This window comes from Antedon mediterranea, chromosome 8, assembly GCF_964355755.1.
Source record: "Antedon mediterranea chromosome 8, ecAntMedi1.1, whole genome shotgun sequence".
Classification (NCBI taxonomy): Eukaryota; Metazoa; Echinodermata; class Crinoidea; order Comatulida; family Antedonidae; genus Antedon; species Antedon mediterranea.
This window is the reverse complement of record NC_092677.1, coordinates 19163523-19185930: the sequence shown is the minus strand read 5'-3', so window position 1 is coordinate 19185930 and position 22408 is coordinate 19163523. Positions and strand designations below refer to the sequence as shown.

The 22408-nt window shown below is 35.6% G+C and overlaps 1 protein-coding gene and 1 long non-coding RNA gene across 2 annotated transcripts; one reads left to right on the top strand and one right to left on the bottom strand.

The window, feature by feature from the left end:
• The first annotated feature begins 1400 nt into the window (after positions 1-1400).
• LOC140057057 (craniofacial development protein 1-like) lies at positions 1401-8036 on the top strand. The gene is made up of 8 exons (XM_072102601.1): positions 1401-1526; positions 4565-4694; positions 4846-5047; positions 5556-5668; positions 5774-5860; positions 5957-6029; positions 6593-6678; positions 7293-8036. The coding sequence occupies exons 1-8, from the start codon at positions 1469-1471 to the stop codon at positions 7387-7389; spliced, it is 846 nt and encodes a 281-aa protein (XP_071958702.1). The 5' UTR covers positions 1401-1468; the 3' UTR covers positions 7390-8036.
• Positions 6528-22231, bottom strand: LOC140057068 (uncharacterized). Its single transcript, XR_011846857.1, has 4 exons — positions 22124-22231; positions 16551-16604; positions 16173-16296; positions 6528-7961 (listed from the first exon to the last, which is right to left on the bottom strand). It is a non-coding gene; the product is annotated as an uncharacterized lncRNA (long non-coding RNA).
• Between the last annotated feature and the right edge of the window lie 177 nt (positions 22232-22408).

Here is a 22408-nt window from a genome sequence, read left to right as displayed (position 1 = left end):
TCATCAATTAACTATTTACCCCATATAATATTAATTTCTAATACAGGGCCTTATGTAGCACAACAAATAGAGATCCCAAAAGGGTAATTAGAGGGTTAATTCGGGCAAATCCATATAAGTTATTTTAGAATCCAAGCGGCCAATTACTCAATGCTGACAGCCGTCCAGTAAACAATTCTTCATTCTGATGATCAAAATCCATAAAAAATAAAACTATAGAAAACATTGAAAGGTTAAATCCATTGACTGCCGGATTAATATAAACAAAAAAATTTTTAGTAAATCGATTGTGTTTAAAAAATTATTTGAATGGATATAAAAATATCAATAGCCTATGTATCTTGTTTAGCATTTAAAATTCGTTTAAAATGGATAGCAAAACATAATTAAAACGAAAAACCCGAATTGTTTCAAACAGATAACATTATTTCAAATGGATAGCACAATACGTAGAACAATAAAATGGATATTGTACTGTACATTATTCCATCATGGAGGAAATATAACAGTATATTATAACAGTATATATCTGTATATTTCCTCCATGATTCTATACGGATTACCGGGTAGCACATTTTTTTTCAAATGGATAGCACAAGGCTTTCAAATGGATAGCACATTGGGTAGCACAATCAAATGGATATAGTACTGTACATTATTATATACGGATTATCGGGTAGCACATTCCTTCAAACGGATAGCACATTATTTCAAATGGATAGCACATTAGGTAGCATAATCAAATAGATATAGTACTGTAGGCCTACATTATTCTATACGGATTATCCGGTAGTATATTAAGGGGACGGGGAACATTTAAGCTCAGTGCCAATGTTCACTCAATATTTTTTCCATCACAAAAACAACAAAAAAGACAAAATAATTATATCCATTTATCGTTATTAAATAAAAAGGGGAAATAATATTAAGGGAAAACCTCTAGGACCCAAAAAGGATGGTTGGCCATTGGGAGGATGGGTGCCACATATCGTAGAGGCGTGGTTGAACTAATAATTAAAAATTACTTTCACTGCACAGTGTAAATCGAGACAATTTGGCGGGATGTTTGCTTTGTCGCCCCTGAAACTTGTTCAACTGAGGATTTGTCTCATTCCTGTATGCCCAACAGTTAACATTATCGTTTAGGGCCGCTAATAGAATTGGCTATTTTTTCAACCACATTGTCAGAAAATGAAATTCTTAAAAATATTACGTGTAAAACCAAATATAAATGTGATGTGAATATAACTAATGAAACAATGAAAAAGTGATGTTTTACGTATAAAGTTTAACTTTTAAATTGTTTCATTCTCCACACATTCAATTCCTTTTAAATACATCCTGACTTATGGCGGCGCCCTACCGCACGTAGATTTTTTATAGCCCTCTATAATTGGAGAGCTAGACGTGACACAAACACATAGCCAGGAGAAATTTCGATCATAATCATATAATTTAAGAAAGGATAATGTCAGATTCAGAAAGTAACTACGATTCTGGAGAGGATGATGATTATATACCTTCAGGTATAATAATAATATATATATATAAATCTTAAATAGGCCTGACGAGGGCCTACTAGCCTACTAGGCCTAGCTAGCTAGGACTAGGCCTAGGCTAGTTAGGGCTAACTAGAGAAGAGATGGCCGTGCCGGTGGCATACTACTACTAGGCTAGTTGGGTAGGTCCTAAACTAGGCCTAGCTTAGTGAACCGGCGGGAAACAGACGATCGATTAACGCGGGACCGCGAACAATCGGCCTGACCCAGCTGTGAAAGCATGAGACTGAATACAGCCCTCTTTTTTGACAAATAAGTGATGTTTTGTGAGTTGAAGCTGACTGACATAGTGACGAATGAAAAGTTTAACATTATAACAATTACAATATTTTAACTAATTTATTAATTATCCGCTTGGTAGAGCGGATAAAAACATATTTTTTTCTCTTGAATTATATTTTTCAAGCCTTTCCTAGTAATTTTGAAAACAATTTAGACCTTTTCCAGTTTAAAGAACGCCATACGAACACGTTGAATTAGACAATTCGTGCGCGTTTTTTATGAAAAAGCTTAAAAAATCGTCAAAATAATGTCTTTTTTAACAGTCATAATTTCTAAAGTAAACCGTGAACCGTTTATTTTTATTACAAAATCTAGAAGATATCGGATCATGCATCGATAAGGCTAAAAAAACATTGTGACGTCATCGTATGGCCACACGAATGTAAAATATAGGATTTTTGTCTCTTTCGTTATTGCTCATCACATTCAATGGAGCGCATAACGCTTATCTGTATTCCTTTTTCTCCTACATTTATATATTGTCTAGGTCAATCAACTTTCTTTAGCATGAGATAAAAATATTTTAATTTTTATAACGTCATCATGCCTAAAAATTTTAATTACGTGGGTCATTAATTTCATCTTTACAGTAAATTTTAATCTGTAATAGCTCGTAAGAATGAAATGTGATAATCACGATTAAAACGTTTTCTGGAAGCTATTGGATTGTAGATACGAAATCATGTGAACTTTTCGCCAATCGGATGTTGTGACATTATCATATGACAAGTTTAATTAAAAAGGTCAAATTTTCATCGTCTGCGTCAAAGTTCATCACAATTAAATGTGCGCGCACCAACATTTCGCGTATTCAAATTTCTTCTACACGTTAATATGTTGTTGCTGAGATAATTTTCTTCAGAAATTGCTATCTTTGTGTTTTTTTTTTTATGACGTCATCATGTTAAATATTTGAATTAAAGGCAGGTCCCATAATTCAGTTAATATGTCATATTATAATATACAGTAGTACAATGTACACCAGCATAGTCTCTGATGTGAGCAAATTGTTGTTTGCCGCCCCCTGTATCATGTAGAATTAATGTCTCCTTGTATACACAGTACTGTATACTGTATAATTATAATACAAGGCGAAAATAGAGGACCACCTCTTATTATAGTTTTTAACGTATGACGTGCACGTGGCGTCTGTCGTGCGGATAACTAACTCGTCAAAGTGACAAGTTTCATGTCTAGTTTTTCTTTAATTTGCTTCTGGAAATAAATATTACATTTACCACTAGGCCTCCTAGAGAATAAAATTATATAGATTGTCAGACGATCAGTACCACACGGATAAGTGGACCCATTTCAAGACGACGGGTAAATAACTGTGTGGATGTTCGGGCCCAACATGTTTAGACAACCTATTCTAAAAGTAGAGAAAGACAATCGGGCCAACGCAAATGAATTAGATTTTTAATTGTTCACCATAAAATAAATTCAAGGTGCATATACTATATGACACAAAATAGATAATAATAAATAATTCAGCACTAACAACACAGACCTTTTAAGGTGAGCGAGTGCGATCACTCACCTAACAGACTCCTAAACTGCCCTATTTTGTCTGCCCACATTTTCTTACGTACACGCCTGAATTGTGCTAGGAAATCCTTGCGCAATTTCAATTTGCACAAGGAACTTGCTCCTATTAATCGTAGATTAGTATCTGGAACCAGATGCACATCCCTACACATTAATCCTGTTATCACATATATTATAAATGAGAGCACACTAAAATGTATAAAATATACTAATTAATTTTTTAGGTTATGTAGTTAACCGTAAAAACTTGAAAAGAAACCCTAGGCCTATTGGGTTCGCAAAAGAAGCCCTTCTCAAAATCAAGCCCACTGCTACCCTTGGTAGTATTAGTAATGGGCTTTTTAAAAATCAAGATAGATTGTAAGTGAATGTCAAAGAAATATAATGCAATTTTATGATGCACTATACAACCCCCACACTTGTCAGATGTGCATCATACCTTATGTACAACATGATGCACCCCTGCATTTTTCATTGACGGACCTTTTAGGGAACAAAAATGCACCATGACTGTCTTTTTGTGGCATACCTTTGATAGTAGAGCTCAGCGTCCTGTTGTTAGATTGCCTCTGATTTTAAAGAAAAATTGTCACTGATTTTGAAATCAGTTTAAAAAAATACTAAAACAGGTCTTGGAATGTATAATTTGTGATCAATGTGTCCTCATTATGAAAAAGACATTTTTTACCACAAAATTCGTATGGAATATGTTTTTTAAACACATTGTGTGATGATGAAGACACGAAAAAATTAACAAAACTACTGAAAGTTTTAATTATTTTCAGCTTTTTATAAAAAAAATACATAAATAAATGTTGTGAAAAAAAATCGATAAATAAAACTTTATACAATTTAATATGGCACATACAGTTGGAAATTGAAAAAAAAAACTTGGTGTACAGTGGAGACAATCATTTAAAAAAGAAATTGTTTGTCCTAAACCCGGTAGTACCAGGTATATGAAGTTCAACATTTGTTATACCCACCGGTTATATATGTACCAGGTATATATGCAGTAAAAAGGTTAAGTCAAACCTGATTTTGATAACAGGATCTATTAAGGTTTTTATCTTATTTCAAGATTATCATTGGGTTTGTTATTAACAACAAAAGAACAGAACTTTAAAAAGCTGTAAATGGCAAAATGTTATGATCTGAAATTTTTATTATTGCAGATGATCAAAGTGATGATAATGATGGGAAATATTCAAGTATTAAAGGTGTTGCAGATGCAGATACAGAAAATATTGCACTGGTGAGAAAAAGGAAAAAAAAGAACAGCAACAAATCTTCCATTTCCTTTAGGTTTGTAAATACATTTATCCATACATGTGTGTGGCTCTAGTGTATACACATCAACTTTTATGGAATCATTCTATTCTTTAATTTGTCTACTTTAAGAATTATCTTCATGAATTTTTAACAATATATATTTATGATGGTTTTATTATTACAGAAAAAAGGGAATAAATGTAGATGATGATTCAGAGAATAGTGAGGAAGAAGAGATATTGGATGTGAAAATAAAACAGAAAGATGATTTAGAGTTGGGAAGAGTTGACAACATGGACAAAAAAACTGATGAAAAAAAAAAAGAAAAGGCTGATGACCTGTGGAATAGCTTTTTGAAAGATGTAGGACAGCCATCTGATAAGAAAGTAAGAGAGTCACTCTCAGTACTAAATACTGTAAACATACAAATATGAACTAACAAAAAGCTACATTTTGTGTTTGCTATTTCCATAGTAAAATTACATGATTATAGTTTTGTTGTAGTCATCTATATTTTGTTTACATTAAAGATGCACAGTCGGTGGCTCTTTTTAAGAGGCTTTTTAAGACATACTTGTTTAATAACACATATCAATCCCCTTTTTTCTCCTTTACCATGCCACCTAGATTGTTTTCGATCTAATTTAAGTAGGGCAGGAGGCGCCCGAGTACAGGATGACCGAGACATAACTGGTGCTGACCGGGGTTCAATTAGACTGATCCCTGGTTAGCGACGACGAAGGCGTATCCCCTTACTTCAGTTTGACTTGAGTTGAGTTTTGCCATGGTTGGAATCCCTTTTATGGTATTACAGTAGCTTATAGTACAGTGCGTAGAGGTTTCACAACATTAGGCGCTATATAAATCCAGGATATTATTATTATTATTTTGCAGAAGGAAAGTGTCATTGCAACATCTAGCACTACCTTAAAGGATGTTCCAAAATACAAAGCAGAAAGTGTGGTTACTGTCACAAAACTGTTTGATTTTGCTGGTGAAACAATAGAGTAAGCAATACTCTTATATCTTGTTTTGTTTACTATGTAGAAGCACCCATTGCAGTCATGAAATTTTTCATAGGCCCACTAATTGTATTGTTGTTGTTCATGCAGAGTAAAAGAAGAAGTTAAAGCAAAGGAGGCAGACAAATACCAGAAAACAACTGCAGAACTAAATAAACCAACCACAAGCAGTCTGGGGTATGTTGTTGTTTAACAGTGGATATTAGTTAACACAGTTGAGTTACAAATTTTATGTCACCAGAGAATTTAAATACAAAACTTTTATCGTTACAGAATAAAGCGGTCACATGGAGGTCTTGGAAATCTGCTGAACACACTTACTAAGAAACCTAAAATAAGTACCCTTGTAAGTTTATGATTAGTTGAGGTGTCATGGCCAATAGGGTAATCGTGGGCTTGTAATTTTTATTGTTAACATCTCCAGTTTTTGACTAAAAAACAGGCCTTGTGAAGAATTTGGTCCACAGTTTTCACAGCATTATATAAATCATGTGACAGTAGTCTACACAGAAAAGGGACACATTTATTGATGTTGTATAATGTACAAATAATGAATGTTTTGAGCAATATGGAAAATAAACAAAATAAATAACCTTCAACTTTCTCAAAAGTGCTACAGTACATAACATATATTTTTATATAACATGTGACCCACAATTGTCCAATCAAATGACAAAAATCTACTTAGGTGCGTTATAAAATTAAAATTATAGAAGAAGTATATTGAAAGACACTTAAGTGAACATCATTCATCACTGGCTTTCAAATGTTATTTTCTAAAATGATAAAAGTTTGAATCACTCAGTCTTTATACATACAATAAAGTACTGTAGATTATACAATGTGTATTTATTTGTTGCACTTTATTGTTTAGTGTTGATTCATTCATTAATCTACTTATTTTCTTAGGAAAAATCCAAACTAGACTGGAATTCATTCAAACAACAAGAAGGTATTGAGGAGGATCTCAAACTGCACAACAAAGGCAAAAATGGGTAGGACAATTTTATTTTTCATTTTACAAAAAATTACAAAAACAAAAATGTAGAAGTATTGCTGATTATATAGTTTGTGAATGCAACTGAATGATAACATTCTAAATAATAATAATAATACTAACAAACATCACCAAAATACATAGTAACAATTTTGCATAATTCAGTCATGGTGTACCATGACTATCAGACCTTGTCTTTTGAAATTCACAGGTGTATTACAATTTGTACTGCCCAACACATTCAGGGGTGCTGCACTGTTTGTATCTTGGTGTGTAGAAGTTTAACAAATTATAAAGTGTGCTGTAAATTGCACTCCCACACCTCAAAAGGCAAGGTCTTGACCAAAATAAAGGTTTAATAAACCGTGTTTACATGACCGTCTTGGCATATAATTCTACTACTGAATATCGGCCCCCCACCCACTATCTAGTTTAATTACTCTGGATTAATCAGAGTACAGTATATCTGGAGTCTCCAGATTGAGCTGTAATTTGAATACTGCTGGCTCAACCCAGTCAGTACCATAACACTTTTCCAGAGAAGTATGTAATAAAACAAAACGGAAATCATTCAGTTTCTAGTAAAAAGCTTCCTTCCTTTTATCATTCCAGATTTTTAGAGAAGAAAGACTTTTTGGATAGGACTAATGAACGGCAATATGAGATTGAAAAGAGCTTCAGATTAGGTTTGAAGAAAAGTACTAGGTGACATTTAATTCTATCAATGGTAGTCTCAATTGTCCTACAAATTGAGAAATGATCATACAGAATACAGTAAATTAACAGTATACTGTATAATACTTTTTATTTTGTTTTATATCTAAAAAATTGCACAATCATTATATTAGAAAACATATGCACCACTAACATGATTCAGTCAGAGTATACCAACTTATAGTTGTTAATCTTGTATCATGTTGAACAAATTAAAATACAGTAGCTGAAGTTAAACTTTTGATCACAACGCAATAAAAGAAGAAATTGTTTATTTATTTGATATACACCAACATTATAGATGCATTTTACACAGGCTTCCTGTATGCAGTCTGTACATGTCTGTACATAACAGATTTAGAAGGCAATTATTTATCTTAAAGTTTAAAAACAAATCATATTCTAGTTTTACTCCCCAAAACCCAGATTACAACATACAACTACTTGGTCTTGATTGATGCTTGTTTCATAATAGGATGTTCAAAGTTAACTTCTAAGCAATCATCTTCAATAAATTTAACCAGTAAACAAGCAGTGATCAAAGTAGTCATGTAGCTCACCAGATTCCTATAAAGTTTGAATAAACAAGATTTATTTTTTAGTGGAATAATAAAGAAATGCAAGTTCTGTTCAGTTACACAATATTTCCATCAGAAATGATCACATAAAACAAAGCAAACCAATAATATATTAATGAAACAAATTATGAATATTTATGAATTGGGTAATATGATGAGAAAGTGTTGAGTAGAAAGACTGACTGCTCTATTTAAATTTATTTTTAAAAAAATCACTGCGCAACTAACAAATTACAGGATGGATAAAATATTTATAATAAAAAACATTCACTATTTGTTTTATATCCATAACCAAATATAACACGAGGCTATTGTAGAAATGCATGTCAACAATGTGAAAAATAATGACTGTAACAGCCTCTACTGTTGGGCGTAGGTTTTCACTTGAACGATCAAATAAACAATCTTAGCCAACAAACTCAACCAACGCATCAAACACTTTATTCAATTCTAAATGGCCATTTGCCGATGTGATGAAGATCACGATAATGACGCTGATGATGATCAGCTATTGAATATTAAAAGAATGACTTTAATGATGATGATGATGATGGTTTCAACTAGAAACAAAAGATTATAACATGTTTGTTATTATAACAAGCATTGACTGTAGATAGGCCTATACTCCACGCACCATTTAGGCGGCGTTCAGAGTCAAAATTGACTATAGTATAATATAACTTTAAGCAACTACTGCATTAATCATAATTTCTTATTATTATCACAATATTATTCATTAGATGATTAAAACTTACGTTTGTGTCTCTTCTAGATAGACCTATGCATAGAACACATTATCTTTGTGAGCGGACATATTAGAAAACTTTTAATTATAGAGGGCGCTAAACTAAAGATGAGCCGTAACATCCCGGCCCCTTAAAGGTGATTAAATCGAGCCTTTACTATATATATACATATGTTACGGGTAACGACAAACAAAAGGTAATAAGTCTCTTATAAAGTTCACATAAGTCAAAATCTAAATATATCACTGGCAAGCATCGCACAATGTGCATGTCTAATCATTTCCGTTGACTTCCAGAAGTATGATCTTAGTGATTGGTGTTACTGTACTAGAGTTCCAACCGTTTTCAATCTCGCAGAACGCACCATTCCATCTGAATCATTCACTCGAGCAAGCGGCCACAAGCATCGTGGAACCGATGAGTCATGAACCAAAAAAATGTCGCCATTCGCAACATTTTGCTGTTTCTTCCACCATTTCTATCGCTCTTGAAGTGCAGGCAAATATTCCCGGAGCCAGCGACGCAATCGTCTGATCGCAATAGTAAGAGATGATTCGGTGTTAATGCCTCATTGTCTTTTGGGTCATCTGACACCACATAGTGAACTGAGTTTGGATCTCCCTTATCTCTCAGCGTGCTCACTAGTTTACTCGAGTTTGAAACCCATTTTTCCAGCAACTGTTTTACTTGAATTGAATGGCTATATCAATAGCACATTGTTCGTCGCCCGTTGCATATAGAAGATCGTCAACATAGAAATGCCTATCTGCTATCTGCATGATTATTGGATCGTAGTCCTTTCCATGGTCCTTTATCATTTTCTTCAACGCAAAGTTGGTGCAACTTCATCAGAGATGATCGGCCACCAAACAGATGCACTAGCATCTGGTATTCCTGTGGTGGCTTCTTCAGATCTCCCATTTCCCACCACAAATAGCGGAGAAAGTCTGAGTCCTGTTCTTTTACCTTGACCTCTGGTAAAACATTTTCTCAATATGGGCACAAAAGGCAACTAAAGAGCTATGGAATCTCATTAAAACTCCAACTAATGAATTGGTAAGATCTGGTCCTTGGTTTAACTTGCATACTCTATGAAACTTGGCAGAGCAGTCAGACACAACCCTTAGCGGGTGTAAAACTGGATGGTGCGGAAGATACTATTTTGGAATTGATCCGTCGACCTCCAAAGCCTTCCTAGAATATCCCTTGTCCACAGAGTTTGAGTGGTATATGGACCTCCATTTTACGTGGCTCGCACTTCATATGGCTGGTGTACCTCCTGTACATCTTGACCAATTAATAACTCTATTTCTGTAGTGATAAACAGGCCACCTATCAACTTCTGCCTGACTTGCAATAGTGTTTGTTGACACTGGATGGATCGTCTGGTATATACTCTTGGAATCTTTACTTGACTTGATCCATCTAGATTTACCACTTCCAGAGATATTGTTGTCGATTTAGTGACAGAGTGACCATCCATTGTCTTAAGGTTAATGCCTTTGCCCTTGAAACTTAACTTCTGCGCAAGTGCTTCTGTACAAAATGTAATATTCGAGTCATGGTCTAGAAAACCATAAGTTGAAATTATTGATTTTCCTCCCTCCACTTTAACCTGGATTGGTACAACTAACAAGCCAATTCTTTGGTAGCTGCCTTCAACTGTTAATGACGTGGACGAATTTGCTTGAATCTCAGGAGGTGCTGCCTTTTGATTTTCGACAGGCTGTGTTGTGGTATGTTCACCCTTTGGAGGAGAGACTGGATGTAAGAAGGACTATGCTTCTCAACACACATCTTACAAAAACTTGGTTTTGGACAAGACGATGCAAAGTGTCCCTTATTAAAACAATTCCAACAAAGCTTCTTTTCTCTTACGCATTTCCTTCTGCCATCCATCCTTATGTTTTCAGAGAACTCTAATACACCTTTCTAGACTCCCAACGCAGAGTGTAGTAGCAGCCTTACATTCCATAAGGAACACAGAAAACTCATCTAGGGCCTTCGGATCATTTGTCTTGATGGGGGTGCCCAAGATAGCAGCTTTTTTACATACGAGTTTGCAATCACCTCTGGATCCCCATAACGTCTTTTCAACTCTTTCATTGCAAAGTCCATACAATTCCCATTAAACTTCTTTATTTCTAATTTGGGCTTCCTCAATTCTACATGGCATCGTTAACTCTCTTCTCTGTTTTTTTTAGCAGCGGGTTGTTTGACTTGCCTGACAATGGCCCACTCAAGCTGCTTACTACTTCTTCCTCCGAATCTTGACTAAATTTCTTCAGCTTCCAGTTCTTCTAGCATCTGCTGTCTGGCCTCTGACCTTGCCATTTCCATATCCAGAGCATTTCTCTCTTTCTCTTGCTTTAGTTCGATTTCCAACAGTTTAACTTTCTTCTCACTTTTCTGTTTTTCTTTCAGAATCCGACTCTGCTTCTTCAATTCCTCTGTGAATGTTCACCAGTCATTCTGAAATATTGTTGTCATAGTTGAACATGCATAAAGACCCATATAACTTTCTGTAGAACAAACCCTTGAGTTATAAAAATCTGGAAGGATGTCATAAAATTACAATAATAATAAGCAATATTTTGCATAATATGCAAAATACAAAAAAAAACACAAGACAAACCAACTAATATTTGCTGCCCTCTATTTGATGGATAGTTGACCAGTAGTGGCACATTTAATTTAAAATGGATGTTGTAGAATCGGTGAGAAATAATGAGGTAAACACGTTGTTGCAATATGTTGTCTTTATTAGTTTTATTATTCAACAACTGTGTTGGGTTGTCCAAAGGGTTCCAAATAACAAATAAAGATGATTAAACTGCATGAATATCTCACACGATACCAAATTGTATATAATTTCGTTCAGCCTGCGTATTGTACGCGCACTGGCAGGCAACTCACAAATTGAAAAAAAATGACGTCATGACATCCCAGGCCCCTAAAACAGATGGTCACAACTAGTAACAATAAGTAAGTCTATAACTTTAAATGTAACAATAACAAGTTCATAAATGTCAATTACACTTTACATCATCGATCACAGTGGTCAAGGAACTTCATCTGATCCACATATCACTACATGTCTGAACGTTCGGTGCTCTACATTAGCATGATCAACTTAGTAACCGGTTTCTTAGCATTGGTACCATCTGCAAATCTTATGTCAACAATCCTAAATCCTAACAAGGTCATCTTTCCCTGGATAAAATTTACTGACTTCTGCCATTTTCCAACTACCACATTTCTTGTTCTCACCAATGACAAGCACTATGTCGCCTTCTATTATATTCTCCAATTTTTTCTTCCATTTAAGTCTTGGTGAGAGCTTATGGATACACTCCATCAATCGGTGCCAGAAACCATTTACCATAGAGTTACAATCCATTTTCTCAAATTTCCATGGAATTCTTTACACGTTACTTCCGGACACTGTAAATCACCTCTTCCAATAAGGAAATGATTAGGAGTCAATGGCGGATGATCCAGGGGCGATGATGACTTGGCCGTCAAAGGTCGACTATTGATAAGACCAGCTATCTGACACAACACTATCTCCCATTCAACAAATGTTAGTCTATCATCAGCTTTCACCAACTGTCTCATGCCTTTCTTCACCTCTTGAACCATGTGCTCCTTGGTGATGAGGTCCACCTGGTGGTCCAAATTTCCACTGCACATTATAACGTTGGCATTGTTCTCGTATCTTTGTCTGGTCTAGTCTCAAATTCAACTCATTTATTGTATTGTCAGCCCCTCTGAAACATGTGCCATTGTCACTCACCAACAAAGATGGTGCTCCTCTGATGCTTACAAATCGTTCCATTGCTTGTAGGAACGCTTGGGTAGTAAGATCTTGGACACAGGTTAAGTGTACAGCTCTAGTTACGGCACATGTAAAAACTGCACAATAGGGCGTTTTCGCAATCTTACGAATACAATAACGAAAACGTCACGCACACGTATTCATTTTGCGTAAGCCAGTAAAAATCTGTTTCGCATGGCAACGAAATATTGAGGGCGCCATCCAAAATATGACTGCGGTAAATTTGAGCGAAGCGCAGCTACGTGTTGATTGGCTGCCTAGGCCTAGCGTAACATCAAAGCAAGTGAGGACTTTAAAAACTGCTATTTATCAAAATTGAATTGGCATTTTAGTAAATTACTTTAGTAAATTACTTTCAATAAATCTATAATTATATTATAATCATGAATCATTCTCGATTCAAATGCAAAATGTGCAAAATAGATGAAAAACTATACTCGTTTTGTAGTTACGAATATGACTGGTGATATTCGTCAACACAAATACGCTTTACGAATATGAAATGGGGATGAGCTCAAAAGTTTCACAAATTAATGTGTGACGTATCCGTTTTCGTTATCGTATTCGTAAGGTTGTGAAAACTTCCTATATCCTTTTGTGGTGGTATTTTTGTTCAGTTTTACGTTAACTGGGCCCAGATAGTCTACGAGTGTGGAACTAAATGGCGGTGAGCATGGTTTCACTCGGAAGTCTGGTAGGTCAGTCATCTTCTATTCTACTCTTATTGGCTTCCATTTGTGTCTCCTACAAATAGTACATTGTCGTACAACTGTTTTTGAGATGTTGGTATCCCCAATAATCCAAAACTTCTTTCTGACCTCTGATGCGGTTCTCAGGTGGCCCCCATGCAAAGAGTGTCTGTGTCAATCCCGAACAATCAGTAAACTGATATGACTTCCCTTCGGTAGCAGGTAAGAGTGTCTTATGTCATACGACAGTGGTGCATTCTTAATCCGTCCACCAACACGGTACACTCCTTCTTTCTCATCGAAGACTGGATCTAGCTTCATGATGTTGTGATCATTGAAATTTATCTCAGCTTGTCCCTGTTGGATCCAAAGCAACTCAGCTTCCTTCAATGCATGTGGTGTAGGCCACTAAGAAATTTGTGAAGTTAACTTCTTTAACCATTGTTCCTTTGGTAACTGCTTTAAGGACACAACTCTTGCTGTGACCATCTTAAGTTTTGGCCAACTAGAAAACTTGTTGGGATCAAGTATTCTTTCAAATTCAGGGATAGCCTTTATTTTGAGTGTTAGTGTCTTAACATTACGGACATGGAATTTCTTTTGTTCTCCATCTTCAGGAGCTACTTGAACATTTGTAGGAGTTTTAGGCCAAGATATTGGTGGTGATCGTAGGAACCCTGGACTATCGATGACTTGCTTCATATCGTCAATGTTTCCTCCTCTTGAAACAATATCTATAGTGTTCTGGTCTGATGGTACAAAGGCAATATCTTTGATCGGGTCAAATTCAAAAGTGATCTACACGGTATGCAACGTACGATCGGAAAGATTTAGATTGACCTCTCAGCCAACTGATGGCAGTCATACTGTCTGTCCAAATCTTTGAATAAACTATGTCAAACCTCAAAGCATTCTTTACAGTGAGCATCAGCCTTGAAAGCAGCAGAATTGCTTGAAGTTCTTTTCTGGGGATGCTTGATTGTTTTTTAAGTGGTGTGAGTCTGGCTCGGGCGCACACAAACGACAAATAAGCTTCAGTTGACTCTTCATGTGACCACCTTAGCCAAACTCCGATACCCATAGCATCTTCTGAAGCATCACTTGCACCATGCAGAGATACTTTTGGTAATGGTCTTTTTCCTCTAAATGGCTCTGTAATAAGACATCTCGGAATTTCTATGTCACTTGCTTTTTCGAGGTCTTTATTGATTTCACTGAGAATAGCACAAAGTTCACCTCTCTTGTTAAGTGGTGTATCCCAATCAATGTTTAGTTGCCACAGTTTTTGTAACACTAACAGTGTTTTCGGTCCGACAAGGATACCGAAAAGCATACCGAATACGTTGTAGTAAGAAGCGATTTGTTTCAGAATGCTACGTTTAGTTGGGATTAGACCTTGAATTAGTTTTACCTCTTTGACCGTTAGAATGTCGTTCACAAGGTCCCACTTTGTTCCCAAAGCTGTTGCAGCAGTGGCGTCTTCTGATTCGTCACACATATTCCTAACGTTGGATAATATTTCCTGATATTGAAGTTTCCTTTCTTCAGAGTCTCAGTGAGTTTAGACTTTAAGTTGTCAGCTTCATTAGCATCAGTAACAGATTCATTCAAATCATCCATGTAAAACTGGTCAGTAACAATTCTTTCTAACTGTTCATCACCGGGTGCATGCTCAGATACTATATGCCTCAAAGTCACAATAGCCGCAGTTGAATGGTGATGGCTTGTCAGCAAATGTAACAGTCGTCAACTCATACACTTGAATTGGATGGTTAGGATTCTCTCTAAACACAAATCGATGAAAGCGGGCATCATCAGAACTGATTTTAATAGCCTGGAACATTTTACTAATGTCAGCGATTATACCAACTTCGTTTTCTCTGAATTGTAGGGCAACATTAAATAGATCAGTATTAACATTTTCTCCTCTATATAAATAATCATTAAGAGAATGGCCTTTCCATCATATACTACTCTCACAGGTGTTGTTTTGGATTCTTTGGTTACGGCAAAGCGGATATTGCATCAAGCAAGTAGACCAGGTAGTAGGAAGGAGACCTAGCCGATCCGGCCCAGTTAAAAATTGAGCTAGCTAGTGTAGTAGACCCTATGCGAATTGATACTACCAGGCCTTTTACTATAGGCTAAACTTGTTAAAATTAGCAATACTTATGTTTTACAAATATTCCAACTCTCTCGAGCTATATTATCTAAACCATTCCGGTAGGTCGAGTCGACCTTCAATCAAATACTGTACATCGTTGATGTTGTGATTATAGATGGGATATACTCGACCCGACCAGTTTGGTATTGTATACTGTATCTGCTTATCACGTGACGATGGCAGGCATGGGCAGAGAGAGCACGTGTATCGTCGTCTCGCTCTCTCCTAGCTCGCTCAACAGGAATGTATACGTTATGCTTCATTGATTTTGAAGGCTTTCCCTAAGTCAGTGCGAAAATCGGCAAATGTAAAGTGCAAACATATCTAATCGTTCACTGTTTTGATGAATTTTTATAGAAAATTGACTTTATAAATGGGAAGACCGACTAAAATTACATCAGATAAGTATAATTTTAATAAAGTAATTGATATGGTTAATGATTACGAGTCGTCGGAAGATTGACCATTTCACAAATTTCCTATTCTGTAACACAGTGTCATATCGCCGTAGCTGCACTTGTAATCTGGCCTCATTTCACAGCCTTCGTTCTGCTTCACTGGGCGCTTATATAAATTGAAACTTTTACCGTTCAAGAGACAAACAAATATATTTTACATTTTTTACTATTCATTTTAAACCCGGAAACCCCCGTTTAATATGACAATAAAAGAAAGTTAAAAATGTTTACCGTAAACAAATCATTGTCAAAACTTTACTAAATCAATGATGTTCATTTATTCTAGACTAGAGTACTGTACTTACCACATTAAATGAATATACAGTTTTGTCAGCTCTCTTCTTTTTTTGGTGGTGGAGATATTTCTTTCTTTTCATATTTCTTTGCTGATTCTTTTAGAGTAACAAATAGTGTAGCTACATCGGGAACCTCAACATAGTTTTAAAAATAAATAACAATTATTGTATCATTATTTGTTTGTAATTTGTAACTATTTAAATCTTAGGTTTATAAACAAAATGTACAGCTGACAGCCATAGACTCTAAAGTAACTTTTTGTGAAGATAGTAGCGATACATAATCAAGTTATATCATTCGACAGTATTCACCTTATTGAAATTTTCTTAATAAAATGTCATTAAATAAAGTACTGTATTAAACTGTGTATTTGTGTTTCAACTTACATCATAATGCTGAGTTACATAGATTCCACATATGGTACCAGAAATAAATCCACCCTAAAAAAAGTAAGACTATTAATATGTTGACAAAATAATCTGTAAAAAAGTGCATTGAAATGTCGGGGTTAATTATCTTGTTTTCTTATGTTATTGATGAATAAGTGAATCATCACGTAGGCAGCCAGACTGGTTCATTGAAAATACTGAAACATTACTACTAGTACCAGCTATTCATGTGAAACGCAGAGCAAGATGTGGGCAAAAAGCTGATTACAAGTCAGCAAAGAGCATGGTTCAGCGTCTTACAAGAAATGCTTTACATCGCTACTGGACTAATCTCGGTAAACGAATCCAGATGTGCTCAGATACCGGTAACCTGCGTGGCCTCTAAAATAGCATAAAGGAAGCAATTGGTCCTATTCTTCTTTCAAATTATGGTGTTATGCTCACCGAAGCTGTCCATTAAAGTGAATAGAAATATGTATCTTCTGAGTACTACTACCATAATATACGCCCAACAATTTCTGAGATATGAAAAGTGTGATCCAAGCCAAAATATTTGTGCCAGCATAATGTCAAAGGTCAAAATTAGCAACAGTTTTATGATTTTTATTACATCAAAATAAATATAAACATACTTTGCGAGTAATTTGAGATTTCAATTATCACTTTCTGACCAGTGGTTGATGAGATATTCATATGGCCAATTTCTTGACCAGTGGTCAGAAAAGGGGTTTCTGTCCACGTTTGGCAAAAGTTTCCCATTAGAGTGAATAGAAATATGGGTCTTCTGAGTAGTTTGGCACAAAAAATATTCCAATACACCCAGCAGTAGTTACCCACAGTCCTAACTTTGACCATATTGATCTTTTGACCCCTATTGTACTGACCAAGCATCCCAATTTTTTTTCGGCCAACAGCAAAAAATTGATTTGTTATTGATATAAGGAAGCAAAAAAACATTGTTATAGTTTGCTAGAGGGTGCAGGTGAACCCTTTCTGGCTCTCCAACTAATGCACTTGTCAATTGTATGACCCACTATACGACCCCCGGGAGAGGTGCGTCATGGGTGCGTCATTTACAAATAAGGTACGTCACATCAATGAACATTGGTGTGTCAATGTCCGTCACTTTACCACCACTGTATCATAAACAACATGGTCACAGTGCGTCATGGTATGCATAAGGTATGACGCACATCGGACAAATGACGCACCTTTCCCGGGGGTCGTATAGTGGGTCATACAATTGACGAGTGCATAATTTAATCTGCTTCTTTGTTATCAGGAAAATTATCGGAATTATTCTATTTTCTGTACCACCGATCGCATCATCATCATCCCTCTGAAACATTTTGTAAAAAAAAATCATGAGCGCGCAAGCAGAAACAAAACATTCCTTTTGCATATCCATGAGACCATGTGACGACACTCTTTAAGGTGACGTAATTTTACTTTAGCTGCATGCGAAGTAGTCACCGATTGTCTATGGCCCCGATCATCTGTCAATCCTACTACTAGGCCTTGACTTTCATTTCATTTAATTATTTATTCCGTCTATTTCAATATATACGTCATAACAAACAAAACTGACATTGGGGTCCACATAAAAAATGGGCCCGATCGTCCCTATGATGGCCCCAATCGTCTGTTCACCACTACTACTACTAGAAGCCCTACTAGTATACTAGTACTACTACTGTAGCTACTACTAGTACTACTAGTACTACTACTATTATTACTACTACGGGATCCAGTCAAGTCGCCCCATCGCAAAGTCGGCCAATACAAAGTCGCCCCAAAACAAAAACAAAGTCGGCCCGGCACAGTCACCCCATCGCAAAGTCGTCCAATCACAAAGTCGCCCCATTGCAAAGTATAAAACACCATCGCTAGTAGTACGCTGTTTAAAACATCGGTTGCGTTTGATATCGATCGCGTTGTTACTTTGGTCGGGCTAAATGTCGTATACATAATGTTTATCCTATAATATACAACATTTTTTTGAAAATTTTTATTTTACAGGTTTGAATGGAGTAATGTGCTTTTTGAAAATCATTAAAAAAAATAGTTCCTTGAAAGTTCTAAAAAGATTATCCCTAATTTATAGTTTCGAAAATGTTAATTTAATATGATTTTTAAATTAGTTACCAGAGTGGATACCAGCTCATTTTTTAGGATAATATAATAATAAATGTATAAATGTGTAGTAGGCCTTCTTCAAAATGAAGAAATAAAAAATACTCAAAAAAAAAAGGATTACAGTATATCGCCGATATGATAGTTTTGCAGGTATTTTAGTAAAATTAAAACGCTACATTTTGACCATGGAAAATCCATCGAACAGTATCGTGTTCATGTTTTTTAAAAAAGGAAATCCCCGACAGTCAGGAGAAAGACGTAGCAGCTGTGAGGAAACAGATATCAGAAGGCGCAGCTCCGATTGGTTTCAGATTGCGAGTCGCCTTTTATTCAACAGCACAATGATCATTTTACTAAAGAAATTCTTTTCAATCCTTTTGGTTATAGAACATTCTAATTATCATACCTAATAAATATCCTCATATCGGGTGTTTATTTAATTTTAAATTAAACAAGACAGTGAAGAGGCACGGAATAATACGTACACGGACGTACGACAAATACACACATGCACGTCATCATTTACGACATACAGGGGTATACTGTATAGTGGTGATATGTGGCATATAAAATAAAAGACACAGTTCCCTATAAAATATTTCACATTTAAATAAGTATGTACTGTTAAATGACATTATGCCGAATAATACTATAATCTTAAACTATGTTTACAAATCGTCATTCAGATCTGTAAAATAACAAAAAAATTTATTATTAATATATAGGATTTCAATTTAATATTGCACAATCAACTTGCGCAATCTCAAATTGCCCAAGAAAATCCTTGCGCAATTTCAAATTGCGCTGCACAATTTGTAAAATTGTCAAATTGCGCAACAGAATTCTACCAGAATGCGTGCCAACGTCAACGATCGGTTAACAATAATAATTTATTGGAAACTAATAACTCAAAATGAAACATAATAAATGCAAAGATAACATGTGTATAATATACACAACATAAGTGGCATACACAATTAAATAATATTATCACTCATTGTAACTTGAAATAAATCAAAATAAATGTAAAAATAACAAAAATTAAGGTAGTAATACACAACATAGTCTACCGCCACCAACGTTTAGACTTGCTATCAAAACATAGCCAGTAGGCTAGAGTAGTATTAGCCGCCCGCCGGGAACACCACCGCTTCGTTTTCCTTTTTCGGGTCTTTGTTGGTATGCTAACAATATTTTCACTACTAAAATAAGGAAATGCGATATTATCTTTAATTTTGAATCATCTATATATAAATTTACGTAAGGGCAAAATTCGGTAAATCGCGCCTTACTTCTAGAATTTTTACTCGATGGTATATAAAGTTGGTTCGTACTTTCGGTACTGATTTTAACCACCTGATGTAACCCTGTTTACTAATTAAATTAAGTTAGATAATTAGTTATTGACGATTAAAACGAATTTAGGTTCAACGATTTGCCCCAAATAGGGGTGTTTTCCGATCGTGGTATACACTGTCTAATGGATGTCCATCTTGAAAAATACCCGCCACAAAAATGCGAGGAGGCTTCGCATTTTCCTATCTCCTCCTACGATAATTGTTTTTAATAGCTGAAAACCGGTTGAACAGTTCGAGTACAGCATCATAATGTTGAAGACAGGCCGATTTTCTTTAAAAAATACTATTTTGATACATTTAATATACGTTTTTACAAATGTATTGATTTGTGATGAATGGAACATTCCAAATTATTTGGTTTAACCATACAGGTATAGATTTAGATTTATGGGCCCCCTTGGAGAATAAACATAAATAGTATTTGACGTACAATACTGTTAAGGTATTTTAATGGTTAAAACCACTTTTGATCGCAATTTGAATCGCAAATTTCTTACTGTGGGTGTTGGTACTGTTAGATGTAATATAAAAATATATACAAATAAACTTTATTACTGTGAGTGTGGGTAGGCCCTACTGTTAGATTATAAACATATAATATACAAATAAACATTCCAAATTATTTGGTTTAACCATAGAGGTATAGATTTAGATTTATGGGCCCCCTTGGAGAATAAACATAAATAGTATTGCAATGCTGTACAATACTGTTAAGGTATTAACCACTTTTGATCGCAATTTGAATCGCAAATTTCTTACTGTGAGTGTTGGTACTGTTAGATGTAATATAAAAATATATACAAATAAACTTTATTACTGTGAGTGTGGGTAGGCCCTACTGTTAGATTATAAACATATAATATACAAATAAATAAACGTTATTACTGACAGTTGCTTCTCAACGTTTGTATTAATTAATAATTTAAAAATATATAAACGTCGTAGTGGTGTATCGTTACATGTACTTTACTATTTCAATCGACTATGACAGTGAGAGTTTTAACAAAGTACCGTATTAAATCGTAAATGTTTTACTGTATTTAGTGGTATATTATTTATAAAACATTAAAAACAATATTTCGTTACTGAGTGGATAAGAATATATTTTAAAATGTTTCCTCTTTGTACCTATCTTCTTCCCCCATCCCTCAACCCTTAATGTTACATACAAAACACAAATTGGGTTTGTTTAAATGAGTCCAAATAAAAAAATTTGACTCATTTTGTTTCTCTCTCGGAAGTAATTCCCAGGGTGCTAATTTTGGTTGACTACATAAATCATTGTGTATATTTATTCGTTTCTGTAAACGACAATGTATTATAGTCCTGCATTTGAAGTACATTTGAAATCTCCATTTTTTTCTCGCTGGAAATACTGTGTATTCGAGAACCATCTGTGGGCACGACCTAGATGGTACGCGAGCGAAGCGAGCGTGCCATCTAGTTCTTAGAAATTACTATAAAAATATGGGTGTGCATGATTTCACAATCTGTCGAAAAACCTTGCGCAATTTGCAGATTACTTGCGCAATTTAATACGTTGCTTGCGCAATTTGAAACGGATGTTTCAATTCAAATTGCGCAAGGAATTCTTTGCGCAATTTTAAATTGCGCCAATCGTTCAAATCGCGCATAACACCTACACGTTCCGTGTTATTTTGTGTATCATTGCGACATTTTACGCACTTGTAAACTATTTTAACGTTTGGGGCGACTTTGCGATTGGGGCGACTTTGCGGTTGGGGCGACTTTGCGATGGGGCGACTTTGCGTTGGCGCGACTTTGCGTTGGCGCGACTTTGCGATGGGGCGACTGTGTCGGGGCGACTTTGCGATGGGGGCGACTTTGCGATGGGGCGACTTTGTATGGGGCGACTTTGCGATGGGGCGACTTGACTAGTACAGTAGGCCTAGGCCTACTACTACTAGGTAGGCCTAGCTAGGCCTACTAGTAGAGTCTAGCTAGGCCCTAGGCCCAGGCCTACTTAGCCTAGCCTAGGCCTAGGCCCTAGAGGTACTAGTAGTAATACTAGTCCTAGGCCTAGGCTATATTGATTGGAGGCTGGATTTTACTTACCAAAAATCCAAATAAACCCATTTTAAGGATCACACAACATGCAAAACAACAGGATACCACCACACGACCAGTCAGTTTCTATAAATGCTGCTGCTTGCTGTTAGTTAAGTTGAGTGGGCCGGGGGGGGGGGGGGGACTTTCCACTAAGCCTATACTATTGTAGGGCAGGGGAAATTAGGTCCCACGATTTAGATTTCAACATTTTGTATCAATATAATACATTATTTAATAAAGCGAGATTAAAAAGTAACAATATTTTTCTACGTTTTTATAATATAATGATAA

Bases quoted from the DNA above. Each gene is read 5' to 3' on its own strand.
- LOC140057057 (XM_072102601.1), top strand. From the start codon at position 1,469: ATGTCAGATTCAGAAAGTAACTACGATTCTGGAGAGGATGATGATTAT. The intron at 4,695-4,845 runs GTTTGTAAATAC...TTATTATTACAG, and splicing joins AAATCTTCCATTTCCTTTAG to AAAAAAGGGAATAAATGTAG. The intron at 6,679-7,292 runs GTAGGACAATTT...TTATCATTCCAG, and splicing joins CACAACAAAGGCAAAAATGG to ATTTTTAGAGAAGAAAGACT.